Here is a 15,975-nt window from a genome sequence, read left to right as displayed (position 1 = left end):
CTGCAGTGCAGAATGCCCTTAAACCTCAAGCCTCCTCTGAAAGGAAGAAGCTCCTCTCAGCTTGGCTTTGAGATGGAGGAAGTTGGTGTCTCTACTCTGACCGCTTTTTTTAAAAAAAAAAAAAAAAAATCTACACTGTAAGTACCAGTATGCTTGATGCCCTTTTATAATTCTGAGAGGAAAAAGGCAGCAATGTTAATGCTTCATGTTAAACGAGACTCTACCGACCATGTCTAAGCTCCTTTCTGTTCCCTGAGAGCACTAAATTTTTGTAAAAGGGCTAGAATTTATAAGTAATCTCTCCAAGTTCCAAGAGCTGGGTTGTTGCATCTTTTTATCGTTTTGTTTTTTGATCTTTTTTTTTTCCCCATCCCACCTGCTATTGCACTGAAGCATCTAGGAACCCCTATTTTTGATTGATTTTCCTCATAAAAAAAGAATCTGTGGGTGTAGGTTTCCTTTCTGCATCATTTTAGGGCTAATTATATGACAGTCTGCTGCCAAAATCTTGAGTTTGGCTCTTGCAGTAATTTTTTTCTATGTTGGATTCCACTCTGGTTTTGTTTACTATGTATTATGAGTACATACTGCCTTGCTATAATTCCCTGTATTTATTGCACTGACACTATGAAAATGAAGATCAGGTTGAACTCTTACTATTGGCATGTAAGCCTCTGGGAATTGTGACTCGCTAATACTGGAAAAATAAGAATCAAGTTTAAGTCAGTCAGTCAAGTTCGGGATTCCAGCCTGTGCTTTCTCATTAATTCATCTCCTTTTATGGAAGAGGTTGATTGAGTGTGCTATTTTTTTCCTCTAAGTTAGTGCCTTTTTTTTGTTCCTTAATATTCATAGCTGTTCCACTGATTATTTTGAAAACTGCTGCTTCTAGCAAGTACGTTTTAATTATTAAAATTTGTTACCTAGTTTATTGTACTTATGCCTATTTTTTTTAAGTATTGATGAATGTAAATATTGTAATAGATATTAATAAATATCTAAAAATCTCACCAGTGTAGTTGCGTATCAGTGATTCAAAAGATGAGGTTCCATATGGGTCAGCTTGCTTTAGAGGCATTATCATTGAGGCTGATCAGCACCTCTGGAGCTCACCTAGTCCAACCAGTCTAGGGTCACCTAGAGCAGGTTGCTTGGGGCTGTGGCTAGTCAGGTTTGAGTATCATCTCGGAGGATGGCAACTTCAAAACTTCCCTGAGCAAACTTTTCCAGTATTAAAACACCCTCCCAGTAAATAAGTTTACTTATGTTTGAATAGTTTTTCCTGTGATTTCAGTTTATGCCTGTTGTCTCTTGTCCTGTCCTTGGTCACTGAGAAGAGGCTGACTCCATCTTCTTTACATCCTCTCTTTAGACTGATAAGATTCCTCCTCAGCCTTCTCTTCTCCAGGTTGAACAGTTCCAGCTCTCTCAGCCTTCCCTTATTGGAGGATAAACCTCTGGGACCAGCCAGAGTAACTCAGAGGTTGTGGCCTGTGCACAAGTGCAAAGCAATTACCTGTGTAGGAAACCTAAACACTGAAAAAGTGTTTTCCGTAAATCATACCGCTTAAGTAAGTAAGTAGAATAATTGGCAGTCTGCACTCCACGCACACACACACAAGTAGGTTGATTTTAACTGCATGAAACTACTCATCTGCTTAGAATTAAGGGCTCAGATCTGCAGGATACAAAGCCAGATCGTTGCAGGCACAAAATGAATATCTATGAAACCAGAGCTCAGCATGAAATAGTTGCAAATCAAGGCTCAGTTGGGTCAAGTCACCCACCAGTTGCACTCTCTTAATAAACTAGTAGCTAATTAAGGCAAGGCAGCAGTTAAGCTACTGAGTTGTAGTTCGAGCCCATGTGTTTTCTCAGTGGCAACACCTGGCCTTTGCTATCCACCCAGTGCTGTGCTGCTGGGCAGCACAGCCTTGTGCCCAGGATGCAGTAAAGTCTTGGTGACACCTGTGAGAAGTGGCTGGTGCAGGACCCAACCTGGGCGCCTTCGTGGGTCCCTTGGCAGCAAGCGGGCACAGGCAGGAACATGAGCTTGACAGTCGCCACTCCCATACCATGATATGGCAGTTGGCAAAGCACTGGCCTCTTTTTTAAGGGCTCACGGCTGTAAAGGTGACACTTAAAGGGTAACTTGCACCTTGCTTAAGTCTGCTACAGCTACAGAGCCAAACAGGCAGTTGTTTTAGGACAGCAGTACACCACCTTTTCAAATAAACTGTATTTTTGAGGTATCCAGTACTCAGTACTACATGGTAAATCTTTAATTCCTTTATTCACAGCTATGGAAATCCTGTTGACACTTACTTATGGATGAGGGTGAATGAAGGACTCGCTCATTTCTGAGTTCTGGGTAACTTCTCATGTGTAAACAGGGGGTGGTGTTGCTTTGCTGAGACAACTGTGTGCTGACAGACTCACTCCAGGATTTTCTCACTCAACTGCTGGAAAGCTCCAGCTAACCCTTACAGTGTGGGAATGATGAAGGGCCAGCATACAACCAATGCAGGGAACCTCCCCTAGGTCTCACTACACAATTAAGAAACAGAAAATATTTATGGTTCACAATGTTTGTTAGAGTTCATGTTTTGTTAATTATAGTTATGAAAGCTCTTTGCAACAGTAGAAATGCTAAATTTTGCTTTTAATATCCCTGAAGGGGACATGGGTCCAAGGAGGTTATGTGGAAGTAAGACTAGCTTACAATATTGAAATAAATTAAAAATTCATTTCTAAGRAAAAAAAACCCAGAACAAAAAACTGCAGGTTCAAATTATGTCCTTCAGCACATCTTCCAGTGAGCTGATGAACTGTCTTCATCTACTTCATTTAAATACTCATGATGAGCAAAAACACTTCTTGTGGACTCAAACAGTAAAAAGCAAGCACAGCAGTGGTTAACTTCACTAATACAACTTTACTGCTCCATTACAGATGCAGTAAATGCTTTGACACAACCAAAATATTCCAGCTGTTGCCTTTACCTACCCATTTTTCCTTCCAGTGAGCGTCATCTTCAACAGCCCGACACATTCTCCAAGTCTCCCGCTCCCAAACGAACATCCCCCCCCCAGCCCCCTTGGTTCTTGACTCCATCTCCACCCTGCAGCCCCCAGGCCCATCTAGCAGGACACTTTCAGCACAAAGCAAAGCGAGACACCAAAGTTTGCGTTTCCCAAGTGTCAGAGCAGCAGCAGCATAAGACTGCACTTCACCACCATGCAGGCCACCACAGCCAGCCCGATGCAGCTGCAACAGCACACGCGGAGCCAGGGGACTCCACCCCAGTCAGAGCAGGCTCCCACAGAGGCTGCACAGGTGCCCAGGGAGGTGCCTTGTGAGTTTAAAAWGGGGGTAGTTCTAGAAAGTCAAGTGATGCATAAAAATGAAGCTCCCATTTAAGCAGGATGTTTTCAAAATTCCCCATGACCTGCTAAGGCTACTGTTCAGATCAGTGCCTCTGGCACTTCCAAGACATAGGACAGGACCTTGCTGGTTTGAGTCCTGTCCCTGCTTGGGCCGCCAAGTTTTACAAGCACCAGTAGCAGCACAGGAAGCTGCTTCTCCCCACCCCATCCCCTTTTCTTCTTCTTTTCTTTTTAATCAGCTTGATACTTGCAGAAACACAATACAATTCTAACGGACTACAAATAGGATGCAATTACGAAGGGGAGTCCAGACAAAGTAAAACAGTATGTATAGAAGTAGGAGTAGCAATTTTAGAACACCGCTTTTGAATTAAACCACTTGAGCCAGKATCATTTAAGACCAAACACAGACTATTTACAGCTTAGTCAAAAGAATTTATTAGAAAACGTTAAGCACTACATAAAACTAATTTTAAAATATTTTTTTCAGTAGACAGCACTCCAGCCTTACACTACAAACACCGTATTACTGACTTTGGACAGCCACTGTGCTCCTAAGACACATCTTTAGGATGAGACATTCAAAAGCAGCATGCACAGTGAAACAGTGGGAGGAGTGCAAGGAAAACCCTTGTAATTTGCATAAGTTCACAGAAGGTATACAGTTGCATATATTTCTCCCCCCTCCCCCCTTAAGACAATTTAGAGCAAAAGAATTACTGATACCCTACATCTGTCATCTGGGCTCAGCATTTCCCATCATTTTGTCATCTGCACTAGTGCATGTTTGGAGTTTTAATACAAAGAGTTTCAATAAATAGACATACAGCTTTAATACTATCTTAACAAAAACATGACTAGAAGGTTAAAGCACATGCTTTCTCAGATGGTCAACACAGACTTTGCTACTTTTCTGGAAAAATAGGAGGAGAGTCTATGTATTAAGGCAATGCATTTTTTAAATTCAATATCGTAATTGTAATGAACTGCATATTTTCTGATAAATTCTTAAGTATTTCATTGCAAAAAATAAAAAGTTACTGATCACATTCTAGTCTATCATATTCTTCATCAGGATCTGAAATACAGTAGAGCATCACTATAGTCACTGCCCCAACAATGTGGCAGCAAGTGACATCTTTTCTTCCAGCCAAGAACTGCAAAACGAAGAAATTAATGACCCTTCCTGCTCCCAGTTTAAAACCTGTATTGCTCCTTCCCGCCCAATTTCCACCTCTCCTTTTAAAAGAAAGTTTATTTGGCTCCTGAAAGATGTTTTATAGCAAGGCTCAACTGTATAGAATAAAAAGCTATAAAAAGTCATTAAAATCCAAAAATTCAGAGACAAAAAAAATGTAATAAGTACGCATGGCGTGATCAACCAGGATCGACATAGCAATTTGCTACATTTTTCAAAAAGTGCTAACCAATTTTAGCTTAAAATTGTTCAAGAGATCATACAAATTGCTACCACAGTGTAAAACTGAGTATTTTGAAAAAGAAACAAACCCCCTAAAACCTGGTTTGACTGTAGAAAATGTATTATATTGGTTTCTAATTTACATAGTATTATTTAGGTACACAAAAATAAATATAGAGAGTCAAATGCTTCATTAAGTCTGTAGAAAGTTATAGTTAAAACCAAGTGATCAACTGTTGTGACATCACATTTTTACACATATATATCTATACATATATATTTATCATGTGTGTGCACATGGGTATATATCCCTTATTTCATCCTCAGGCTGCAGAAGTTCTTTGTAGGGCAATACTGTTTTTATGCCAAGAGAAGTTAACTTGGGAAACAACTGGCTACTACTACAAGCTGTGTTCTCAAAAAACCGCGACGGATACTTTCTGCCAAAATGGTGCGTTCGTGCTTTTGACTGGAGCAGAACCCAGACCTTGAGCCAACACCAAAGGTTGCTACCACACAGCAGGACCGAAGGGGGAATGCTGAAATTTTAGTAGTGCTGTCTTACAGAATAAGGGAACTAAGGTTCCTTCTATACTGCACTGCTCTTGTAACACAAATCTGAAAGGATCCCAGGCTGGCTTTTTCCGAACGGAGCTAGTAACGTTCTRTGCTCCAGCAAACCTATCTTTTGCTATCTCAGTAACACCGGTTTGACATCAGGTGTAAGCACTCTTCTAGCATATTTAATGAACCCACATCTGCTTTTAAAATGATTTTGGTACCTGTACAGAAACATACTCCGGGAAGTCTAAAAGCTGCATTTGACTTGAGACTGTACTTTCAACTGGTGATCTGTGCTACAGGCCGTAACGGACTCGGAAACATACTACGCAGATCAGGCTGGCACAACTAGCAGTCTCCGATCAACAGGGAGACAATCGCAAATTCCACCTTTCTTCACCTTCTTTGAAGATACAAAGAAACTAGTGCTTATTTTTCAGGAACATCCAACTCTACAGCACACTAACTGCCTATGTCATTTCAATAGCTACGGGCAGGATTAGACATGAACTGAGGCGGTCAGTGCGTTGTGACTGGGGGCTTTTGATACATAGAAATTAATCAAGTTCATCCCACTAGCTTGGAACAAATTGAAAAACATCACAAACAAAAACAAGCAGCATAACTTTTATTTGGTGTTACAACAGATGTGCAGTGCCCATGATTCTGGGCACTGAATCTTACTGTTTATGATTTTTTTAAAAAAAAATCTAAACAGTTCTTCTGTTCAGACAACTCCATGTGCTTTTTTTTTTTAATATATATACACAGTGACCCCTGCATTCAGTCTGTCCAGTTAACAGTAGAAATATTTGTCAAGGCAATACATTATCTTTGCTATAATTAGGGAGAAATCAAAAGAAAAAATTTAATCTGACTGATTAAATGTACTGTACATACCTGTTCCAAAACCAATGTACTCAGATAGAAGTTTCTAATTTAATGCACTCCATTATTCAAGTCAAAATGCTGTACATCTAAGTATCCACACAATCGTACAATCCTAACAACCCTCCTTTACACCTTTTACTTTTTTAGACATCTGTTTTTAAAAAGGAACAAAGAAGTTGTACTGTAGATCTGTATTTCTTTAGAACAAAAGATTATATACTACATTGAAAAATAATTTTATCAAAACCAGATTCAAATCAGTCATGTACAATTTTCAGTTAACGGTTCATGTTGAAATTGCACTTTGTAGATAGGATAAAATTAAAAACTGAAAACATGATCTATTTTCTTTCACAGGAAACTGCCTCTTCTGGATTCTTCTTCCGTGAATGTTTATATTTGTCTACATATGCTTTCACTAGGTTTGCCACTTTTGCAGAATTAACTTCTCCACTCTTGCTATGACAAACCTACAACAGTATTAAATAAAAAATAAAATGTGTTTGAAATATTTTGATTTGCCACTGTTTTACATCACATACCTACTCTCCCAACCACAAGCTTCTCCATGGCCAGCAGAGTAAGTCAGGAAACTCTGAATACTTCCTAACTGCTCAGCTCCATTCCACCCTTTCAAACAATAAATCAGTTAGCATTCTGAGGAGCTAAAAAAGTTCTGATAGATGCTTTTGTTCACCCTTCCAGCAACTACCAGTTGTCCTAAGAACAGACACAACCCCCCTCAACCCTACCTCAGTTGAAATGTATACATATCAGATTTTATTAATATATCAACTTACTTTATCTACAGCTTTCCGTACAATTTCTTTATACTCCTCCTTAGTGATGTCTTTATTTTGGTAGAAAGGTTTAATAGCCAGTTTAACCTCTTGTGCTGCTTTTTCTTGAATTAACAATTTCTGAAAAAAGAACAAAGTTGTGTTATTTTCAGATGCATGCATACTCATCTTTTTAATGTGAAAGTAATGATTTAAAATTCGTTTCAATCATAAATTAAAACTTTACAGATAAAAAAATTACTCTAAACAACTGGGAAAACATGTTCAGGTCACTCAAATTTTCAACATTAATGAGAAATGTATGTTTCAGTTTAAACTAAAACAGAGTATGGTCCCACAGCAATTAAAGTAGTATTCGTAAATAGTGCTGCTCTAAGAGGATGACTTTTTAAAAAGTCAATTTACTAGTTTATGTCCTATAACCTCCCCCGAAGTACTGCAATATGATGAAGATAACGGTAGTGAATATATTGCACATAAAAGTATTCATAATTTGCTCTCTTAGTATGACAATTATATAATATTACTCTGAACTTCAAACTTGCCTGGTCCTTCTTTGAGCTATCTGCGCTGGCTTCCACTGTTACACTTGCTTTGTTTTCTCCCAATTTCACAGGAGCATTAGAGCTTTTGATGTGATTTGATGGCGTTGCATTACCAGAACTTGGTCCCTGAACTGTTCCCACATTTCCCAGGGCTGCTGTTGGAGCAGACAAGGCTGGAGCACTCATATTATTACACACATGAGGAGCACTTGGAATTCCCTGTTTTAAAAAGTTATCAGTAGTTAATACATTATCCTTCAATATGTCAATAAATCTTTCTGGAAGTTTCAGACAGTTCCAGAACAAATTTCAGGACATCAGTACTACATGTTTGGGTTCATCAGCTACTTTCCACCCAGTCCATTTTTATAGAAAATGTGCATATAATATCAGATCTAATCAAAAGGAAAAAATAAAGTTTGAAAAGCAATGTATCCTGTATGTCATTGTTGTGGTTTCTAGATTCTGGTTCTGAGGAAGCTCCCAGTGATGCACAACTCTCAAGTAGGATCCTGCAAATAGGCACAGATGATGTTACCAGCAGCAAAACACGCACACAAAAATAGCTTAATACACATTTGCATTCATGGATCATAACAGTGTTTCTCTGAAAAGGTTTATTTTCTTTTTTTTTCCTTTTTAAAAAAAAACAGCTTGAAGTTGCAAGTGAATGCCAAATGTAAACATGCCTTCAACTTTGAGTAAACTGGGGGTGAAATGCAAATTGAGCACCAGGATCTGTTCTTAAGGAAAGGTCATTTTCAGTACATTCCCAGACATAGTCTAAGGACACTACAGACACTGTTGATACTTCGGAACTGAGAAATGAAGTAGCTCACAACAACTCAGACTAAGGTCAGTTTTAGAAAAAGCCAAAAATGCATCCCCCCCACCCCTCAACATGTTACAAGCACTGCGTTTGGTAGGCTACCCTAAATGTCCTTTTTTTCTGCACAAGTAACCACCACTATTTTTTGCAGGTATTTATTTATCCATACGGGAAATAACAAAGTAGGAATTAAAGCTCTTTGGAAAGGACAACAATATTGAACTGTTATAATCAGTATGCTAATGCTAGCCAGTGCTATCTCTTCATCTTCCTTGAGCAGGAAAAGGTAGGTCGGAATCCTACAGTACTCAGTATTTTTACATGCTACCAACAAGGACTTGTTCAATGAAAAGTAAAAAGGAACAGTAACTCCCAAGAGCATTCAGGTGCATGGACACTGTTCCACAAGAAGAGCCAAATGTAACAGAGGCTTTGTTAACAAATACTTCTATTCTGTAGCAACACACAATCTTTGTAGCATATTTATTATTACACTAGATAATTAAATTATATACAGGTTTACAGCACGCATTCTGATTTCTTACATTTTAGAGATTAAACATTCTGAATTTCCAATTGTGAAAATAGTTTATCACAAACAGGTCTAAGTCAAATCAACCAGTAATCTTCTGGCTTGTTAGTTCAAATAGTACCTATTTTATTTTGCATAGTACTTAAAGTATTTCATATGGCCTCTAATCCCACTCAGTGTTTCCCACAGGACTTAACTCCTTTTGTTTTAATTTGATGAATACGAATGATTAATAGCAATCAAAAGTGGACAGAATGTAGGTCATTAATCAATTTGCAAAATTTTTAAAGACAGCACAGAAAAAGAGAGGTTTAGAAGTCACTGTTCTAAAACATCTCTTTTTCAACCTGGAATGCTAGTAGAAGCATTTTACATCAGAGTTAGTGGCGTACAACAGTAAAAAAAGCAGAAATCTCAACTGAACCCATAAGAACCCTCTATACACCACAGATGCAGTTTTAAGTTTCCTTGGAAGACCATATATCCTACYGAAAGCTGTTAATATTCCTTTCCCTGATATAAAAGCTCTTAGTATAAACAGCTGGCTACAGGAGATGCTCACGTACACAGAGGCTGTTTTAAGCTGTCTTGGAAGGCACAAACAGATGGTCTGACCTGCCCTGAGCACAGTAGTCTTTTGGAAACTGCAGAAATGAAGTTTAGATCCAAAAAGGATGTGAACACATGAGAATTGGGCATGAAGGCGGAAGTAATACCAAAATATACCAAAGAAATAACTTGGAAATTATCAAAGAGACTGAAAAGATTAAATGATAGGAATTGCATGGGGAGAGGTCACGGGGGTAGGAGGGGGAATGACAACATGCCGAGACAGTGACTGCTAGAGAATGAAACTGCAGAATAAACTGGTGCAACACAGCACTTGAAATATATATATCTTTTTCCTCTGATGATACACCCCAAAAGAAGAGAATTACAATAAGAGGTCAAAGTCCACTTACTACACCCTGCTGAACAAGGATTGAAGTATTTCCTAGAGCTTAGAATCAGATTTTGAAGGGGAAAAAAACTTTAATGTTTCTTATTTCCAGAACTGAAGAAGAAAGTTTAATGACAATACTGAAGAAAATTTTTAGTGGTCCATTATCATTTGGAACATCTTATTACTACAGATACTCAGTTATGGCATTATCTATTAATATTAAAAAACTACGAACTCAAACCAACCCACATCCTCATGAACATTTCTGTTGCATACGGGGGAAATAGAGAGAGGACAGTTAAAGAGAAAAAGAGAAACTTTTAAGTATAAATTTAGTCAAGTATACACTATTAAATACAAGAAACCTTTTATTAATCCATAACTAATATATTACTTTAATATTGCTCTTGCCATAGTTTCTGATAAAGCATACCTGCAGCTGTTTTCCATCTTGTTGTGAAGCAACATAGTTGACTTGCTGAGATGGTGGGGGTGGAGGTGGAGGTGGAGGTAATCCCTGAGACAGATTTGTGGGAGCAGCTACCTGTATGAGAGGTACTCCGGTTTGGAGATGCAAAGGCATTGGAGGATGGATGTTGAAAGGACTGCGTTGCATATTCATCATAGGAGGATGGACACCCACTGGATACGGAAAGATATTCATAGGCTGGTGCTGTGCATTCACTTGTGGCATTACATTCATTTGTTGCTGCATCATATTCATTGGTAACTGAGAACCATCACTTTGCTGGTTGCCTTGGTCTTTGAGGTTTGGATCTATCAAAAGAAAAACAGACAGTATGAAGTAAAAAGTATGTTTTATAAAGTGCAAGTGGAACCCGATGTCCAAACTCTTCATGAGGTGTACTGTATTACATTATTATGAAGTACTCACCATCAGACAAGCCATGGGGGCCAAATGCTAGTTTCTAAGTTTAAAGAAGCTCAGTTACTACGGAAGCATGCCTTCTGAATTTCCATTTTTTCTACGTGTCCCATAGCATAGCTAACAATCCATTACATCACTCTGAAACAGTAAATTTCATCCAAAGAGCAGGAAAATATAACTTATCCAACCTCTGCAGTTGTGTAACTTCAGTTATCACAGTATGTTATCACATTTCACCACACTGCTCCCCTTTGCCCGAATTACTGTCACTGTYGCTGTCACTACAGCCATTTCTGGTAACTATAAAAACACTCTGATATATACCCTCACTGAATAATAATCGCCCTCAACCAATTTCACATATCTTCAATATTAGAAAAATTTGTTCAAAACCAAATCGAAACCCACCACACCTTACTGCCACTGTAGATAAAGCCTAGAATCAAAAGAAGTGTCATGCTAAGAGTTCTTTTTAAGAATTGACTTTAGTCTCGTATTATCTTCAACAGAAGCTAAGAAGTCACACACAAGTCACATTCGCATACGAGCAGCAAGTCCTCCGAAAGTTAAGAAACAAGTTGTGAGAAACAGCTGAAGGATTATAGTTCAGATGCATTTCTCTTCCCTTAGAATTCCTTCTATGAGGAATTCTGTCGCCTAATTGAAAAGGATCAGGATTCAATTCCTTATGCTTTACTCTAAATCACTTTTAAAGATGCCAACCCAACAAGTTCTACCCAGGTTTGTGAACATTATATTATTCTCACCCCAAATTCAGGTTTCAAAAATAAATAGTGCAATTGTTCCCAAACTATGTGACATGAATCCTGTGAATCACACAAATGGGCCTTCCAATTAAAGGTTTGATAGATGTTGCCTATAGCAAATTGAGGGTTGTCAAAGTTGCCTCAAAACTGAGAAGCCACTGATGCATCTCTGAACAGAGGAAGAAAATTGCTAACATAAGATGAAAACAAAAATAGAAGATTAAACAAAGATACAATGGGAAAGTATAAGAGTGCTCTTCTTCAGAACTGGATTTTATAGTTCTTTTGATTTATAATTCACATATGCCATTTATTTCAAAAGCATTAATAACCTGTGGGCAACTTCTTAGTTCTTTAGAATCAATCTCATCTGGAGTTAAGTCACTTTCTACCAAAAACTTTATTCCAATCAGGGAAYTTAGCTTGTAAATAGAAAATATACAAAAATATTACACTTCCATTGGGGCTTTAGAGAATTTTTATGCTAAAGTACAGTAAACTAAGGGTTTTGATAAATCTTTTTTCATTAAGCATTTGAGGAAAATGCTTATTTAAAAATAAGATAGAAGTCAACTTAATGATTTATCATCTCTAGATTCTACAGTCCAAGTCTTCACAGACAACGGTAAGTTTCCTTGAAAAAAAACCTACYCTTTTAAAAAAAGTTGAGTAGAGTCTAAAAGTAACCATGAAGAGGATATACTTTCTCTTTGACCTGATCTATTTATTTCAGCAGTGCTCTTCAGATGCACAGTAAATTATGACATAAAACTTGTGACTTTAAGCAAAAACATACAGTCATCTTCTTGAAAAAAGCCACGAAAAACTCGGCCAAAAAAACCAAAACCCACAAAACCTCACCTCTAACATATCATAAAAAGTCAATGTATTTACCCAAGTTATTTTTAAGAACTAAAACTCAAGATGGGACAATGTGACTATCATTTTACTTAGCTATTGCAGCTGTGACTAAATCAAAACTATGAATACCTTGCTCAGATGTCTCTTCTTCTTGTCTCATTCCCCATCCAGATTGTGGGCTTGATGAATTTCGTCCTCTTCTTGAGTAATAATTCTGCACATCTGCTGGTAAAGTCTTTCTCACAGCCCAACTGGATGCAGATGTCCACCCAGATCTATCAGCAGGCGTATCGAAAGAATAATCTTGTTCATTCTTACGTCTGTAAGGCTGATGTTCTGGGAACCTTGAAGTTTCGTTCGCAGAACCATTTGAGTTCCCTGAGAGGGGTTTTCTATTTTGCCAGTGATTTTCACTCTGGTCTCCATACACGAAGCCACCTCTTCCACGTCCACCTCTCCCGCGCCCACCTCTTCCTCGATTTGAAATCCAACCAGAACTGAAGTTTTTATTCCAAGAATGTCCTGAATTATCATACCGATAATCTTCCCAATGTGGTTTATCTCGCTCTCTATTCCTAACTTCAGGAACAGAGTTTATCCTTTCCATTACCCAGTCTGGACAATCATTTCTGTGTTTGTCTGAAGAACACTGATCATCATTATGTTTTTCTGTGCTGTCCTTCTCTTTGAGATTTTCATTTTGTTTTTCTTGATCATTCCTTTTATATCGATCATTTCCTCTGGGACTTCTCCAACTGTCATTTGCCCACTTCTCTTTCCATCGAGGTGAATGACCATCCCTCTCATTCCTAACAGATGAAGCACCTTTACTTCTTGTTCTAGATCGTGATCTTGACCTAGACCGTGACCTAGACCATCTCCTATTTCTTCTTTCTCTGTCACGATCTCTTCTTTGACAATCTCTATCACTGCTCCGAGACCTAGATTTTTGCCTTGGAGAAGAATCCTTAGCTCTTGACCGAGAAGATGATCTTCTGTTTTCCCTGACAATTTCTCTTTTGGGAGATCGAGATAGTGTTTTTTTCTCATCTTTGAATATCTCTCTCTTTGGAGACTGAGATGAGGATTTCCTTCCCTCCCTAACAGTCTCCTGCTTGGGTGATTGAGAGCTCACATCTTTGGTTATCTCCCTTTTAGGAGATGGTGATTGGGATTTTCTACCCTCTCTCCTAGGAGACCAAGTTGTTGATGGAGAGTGAAATCTAGACCTTCTAGATCGAGTCTTTTTATCTTTTTTACATTCYGACTGACACTCTTTCTCTTCAGGAATTGTTTCATCTTTTTCATCAGAGAGTCCTGAAAGTGATGCAGAGTTTCCAGCATCATTCTCCAATGATTTCACCTCTCCTTGATGTATACCATCAACTGGTGGTAACTGTTCAATTTGAGGTTCATTCTGGTCACTGCAAAATGAGTCACAATCCATTGGTATCATTTCATTGTTATCTTCACCAAAATGCTTATGTTCAGTATTTATTTTGCGTGACTCTGAAGATCTATCCTCTTCCCTTTCTGGCATAGCCTTCTCTTTTAAGGATTGTTCTGATATACTGTCAGAAGTAATACTGTTTAATGTATCTGCTTTGTCTTGGACAGATTTTAAGTTTTGAATATCTGTACTTACACAGTCTACTACTGTCCTTTCTTTAGTCTCAGAATCATCTATTTCTATGGCTTCTGGAAGCACATGCAGTTTTCTTKCAGGGCTCTCTAATAGGCAGTTTTTCTCCGAAGACTCTGGATATTCCAATAATTCATTTTTTGGACTAACTATAGGTTGATCTATTTTTGTCAAAGTTTCAGCATTCACCAATAATTCATTCTGAGGACTAGACAATGTCTGTTCTTTTCCCTGTGTTTTCATATGCTCAAGTAATTCATCTCTGGGAACAGTTATTGCTTCCATTTGTTCAAGAGTGTCTTCACAGATGTCCTGATTCTTAGTATCTACATTCTTTTCAGTAACATCTTTTATTTCAAATTCCAGACTTTCTCCCTCTAAACTTAATATTGGAGGTTCTTGGACAGACAAAGCTGCATCTGAATTTCCTGGAGTATCTCCATCTTCGTCACATTTTCCTGTGGTTTCCTCAATTTCTGCATGTTCGATACAGCTTTCCAACCCATTAGCAGACTCTGTTTCCACATTATTTCTGTGCAGAAGGCTTTTACTATTGCTTTCATTATCTGACTGATGGTCTTTATCTAACACCAGAAGCGCTTCAGACTCAGCAACTTCATCATCTTCCACTGAATCACTGGAGTATTTTTCAGAACGTGCAGAACTTCTCAGTTTCTTTTTAACCAGAGGTGTTTGTTGTTTAACTATTCTTTTAGACTTTCGTTTTGGAAGAGCTTTCTCTGATTCCGAAGATGATTTATTCAGAGATGTGTTACTGCCAGCAGGGGCACTGCACCCAGAATTGCTTGATCGAGGTGAACTCCGAGACTGACCAAGAGTCTCATTTTTGTTGTTCCGTGCAGATCTTCTTCTAGGAGTAGTATTAACAGACTTCTTTCTAGTTCCCCTATTGCCAGATGAACCAGAAGCTTGCTTTTTCTCTTCTCCTTCTTGGGTACATGCAACAGCATATCCTTTGCCTGAAGAGTCTAACACAAGTAGAATATGTTAAAGTCTGATAACATTTATGCTATTTATTAGTTAATGTAAAATGAGGTTCTCTGGTGTAACAGATACCCTCAAATAATACATTGAGATTTAGTAAGAAATGCTGCCACAGCTTAAGTAGCTAAATCACATTTTGTTTCATATATGTTTTTTCTTTAAAGAATAGGATCAGATTAAAGAAGTGATATGCTAGCTATCTAAATGTGTACTTTAGAAGCAGCACCAACATTGTTACATAGACAGTAATGGTATTCACAATGAACTGAGAGAAGGCTTGATATTGCTAATTAAAGTCAGAAATTAAGCCACCAGAGAAGTAACAAATTAACCACATGGCATTGTTAACATACAGCAGTTCTGTCATTCTAAACCCAAGGCCTGTTGGCAGAGTAAAGTTGGCAGTAAAGCTCAATACTGTAGAAAGAGAAAATTCTAAGTGGCCACCAGTGGATTATGGAAAGCAGTTGATCAGAAGTACCCATGACACTGTTCCTCCTCAGAAAATCTTTTTCAGATAGTGCAAGCTCACTTGCAGGTTATGAACAAGACCTTGTGTACTCCACGGCAAGCAGGACTTAAACTCTGCTGCAACGCTCCCTGGGTACCTGCAGCATCTGACTGACTGACCGAAAGATGACTAACATCTGTGGCAGCTCATGGCAAGTTAAAACACTAAAGCTGTATTAAGAATGAAAGCAAGCTGTACAAAGCAGTACAAGAGTTCTTCTGTTGATACTGTATTACATTTATTTCATATTATCCACAATGTAGCTGACAGGTGTCTCAAACATTTTGCAGTGGTGCCATAGAAGTCACGGTAGAAAAGTCAAAGGTTATAGTCACTGCAAAGGGAACATAGACGACACAGCTCAGGAGTTTAAGATTAATGATAACTAAAAAA

General features: G+C 38.3%; 1 protein-coding gene across 3 annotated transcripts in view; it reads right to left on the bottom strand.

Moving 5' to 3' along the window:
- Nucleotides 1-3,800: 3,800 nt before the first annotated feature.
- The window catches only part of SCAF11 (SR-related CTD associated factor 11), a 163,824-nt gene continuing 151,649 nt past the window's right edge, over nucleotides 3,801-15,975 (bottom strand). For all 3 annotated transcript variants that reach the window (XM_085310663.1, XM_085310661.1, XM_085310662.1), the window contains 5 exons: nucleotides 12,554-15,055; nucleotides 10,341-10,684; nucleotides 7,604-7,822; nucleotides 7,059-7,178; nucleotides 3,801-6,728 (listed from right to left, as the gene is read on the bottom strand). In XM_085310663.1, the coding sequence (XP_085166789.1) occupies nucleotides 6,600-6,728; nucleotides 7,059-7,178; nucleotides 7,604-7,822; nucleotides 10,341-10,684; nucleotides 12,554-15,055 (3,314 nt within the window). In that variant the 3' untranslated portion in view covers nucleotides 3,801-6,599. The remainder of the gene's footprint in view (nucleotides 6,729-7,058; nucleotides 7,179-7,603; nucleotides 7,823-10,340; nucleotides 10,685-12,553; nucleotides 15,056-15,975) is intronic.

This window comes from Rhea americana, unplaced genomic scaffold (genome assembly GCF_003343005.1).
Source record: "Rhea americana isolate MKP2758 unplaced genomic scaffold, rheAme1 scaffold_322, whole genome shotgun sequence".
In the NCBI taxonomy this organism is placed as follows: domain Eukaryota; kingdom Metazoa; phylum Chordata; class Aves; order Rheiformes; family Rheidae; genus Rhea; species Rhea americana.
Note: the sequence above shows the minus strand (reverse complement) of the source record. Positions and strands in the feature narration are given on the sequence as shown.